The sequence below is a fragment of the Otolemur garnettii genome, unplaced genomic scaffold (assembly GCF_000181295.1).
Source record: "Otolemur garnettii isolate 467f Iridium unplaced genomic scaffold, OtoGar3 scaffold00185, whole genome shotgun sequence".
In the NCBI taxonomy this organism is placed as follows: domain Eukaryota; kingdom Metazoa; phylum Chordata; class Mammalia; order Primates; family Galagidae; genus Otolemur; species Otolemur garnettii.
Window position 1 is genome coordinate 2596267 of NW_003852580.1, and position 1088 is coordinate 2597354.

A 1088-nucleotide genomic window follows, 5' to 3' on the forward strand; every position below is an offset into this window, starting at 1 on the left:
CCAGCTACTTGGGAGTCTGAGGCAGGAGACTTGCTTGAGCCCAGGAGTTGGAGGTTGCTGTGAGCTGTGATGCCACAGCACTCTACCCAGAGGGACAGCTTGAGGCTCTGTCTCAAAAAAAAAGATTTTTGGTAGTGAACTCAGGCACCAGGGCCTCCAAACTTTATGGATTCGCAGCAACAGGGGTCAGCTAGAAGCAGGGTCTGGTCATACTCAATCAGCATGTCTTTAATCTTCTTGGAAGCCTCATCCACATATTTCTGGTAATAGGCCACCAGGACTTTGGAGATGGACTGAGGGATAGCATAAATTTGGGCCATGTGACCACCACCTTTCACATGGACACAAATGTCTACACCAGCAAACTGCTCCTTGCCCAGAAGCAGAACAGGCACCAGTAGCTTGTACTGCAGTGTGCACAGCTCAATCATCTCCAGGGGCCACCTGTTCACTTTGATGAGGCCAATACCCCATTTGCAGTAGGCCATGGCTATGGCAGTTTTCTTGCATCTGAAGACCTGCACAGACTGCAACAGGCCCTTGGACCACATGGCTACCCGCATAGACTGAAGGTCCTCACTGCCTGGCTCTACCTTTTTCTTTTTAGAGGCAGAGTCTCACTTTGTTGCCTTCAGTAGAGTTCAGTGCCATCATAGCTCACAGCAACCTCCAACGCTTGGGCTTAGGCTATTCTCTTGCTTCAGCCTCCTGAGCATCTGGGACTACAGGTGCCTGCCCAGCTTTTTGTTGTTGTTGTTGTAGTTTGGCCGGGGCTGGGTTTGAACCCTCCACCCTTGGTATATGGGGCCGGCACCCTACTCACTGAGCCACAGGCGCCACCCAAAACTCAGTGCCTGTTAAACAATAATACCCCCCAGGCCCTGGCACTCTTCATTCCACTTGTCAACTCTGTGATTTTTTTTGTTTTTAAGATGGCAGCTCTCTTTGTAGAGTGCTGTGGCATCATACCTCACAGCAACCTCTAACTCTTGGGTTCAAAAGATCCTCTTGCCTCAGTTTTTCTATTTTTAGTAGAGACAGGGTCTCACTTTTGCTCAGGCTGGTCTTGAACTCCTGAGCTCAATCAA

At 49.8% G+C, this 1088-nt stretch overlaps 1 protein-coding gene across 2 annotated transcripts; it reads right to left on the bottom strand.

Annotated features, from left to right (window-relative positions):
* Positions 1 to 129: 129 nt before the first annotated feature.
* On the bottom strand, positions 130 to 563 carry LOC100942457 (40S ribosomal protein S16-like). 2 transcript variants are annotated; one of them, XM_023507518.1, is made up of 2 exons: positions 453 to 551; positions 130 to 401 (listed from the first exon to the last, which is right to left on the bottom strand). In XM_023507518.1, the coding sequence occupies exons 1-2, from the start codon at positions 549 to 551 to the stop codon at positions 141 to 143; spliced, it is 360 nt and encodes a 119-aa protein (XP_023363286.1). In that variant the 3' UTR covers positions 130 to 140. The 2 variants fall into 2 exon arrangements, with proteins under 2 accessions (XP_023363286.1, XP_023363285.1); XM_023507517.1 differs by having other exon boundaries at positions 130 to 563.
* Between the last annotated feature and the right edge of the window lie 525 nt (positions 564 to 1088).

Excerpts from the sequence above, each read along its gene's own strand:
- LOC100942457 (XM_023507517.1), bottom strand. The coding sequence starts at position 563 with ATGCGGGTAGCCATGTGGTCCAAGGGCCTGTTGCAGTCTGTGCAGGTC.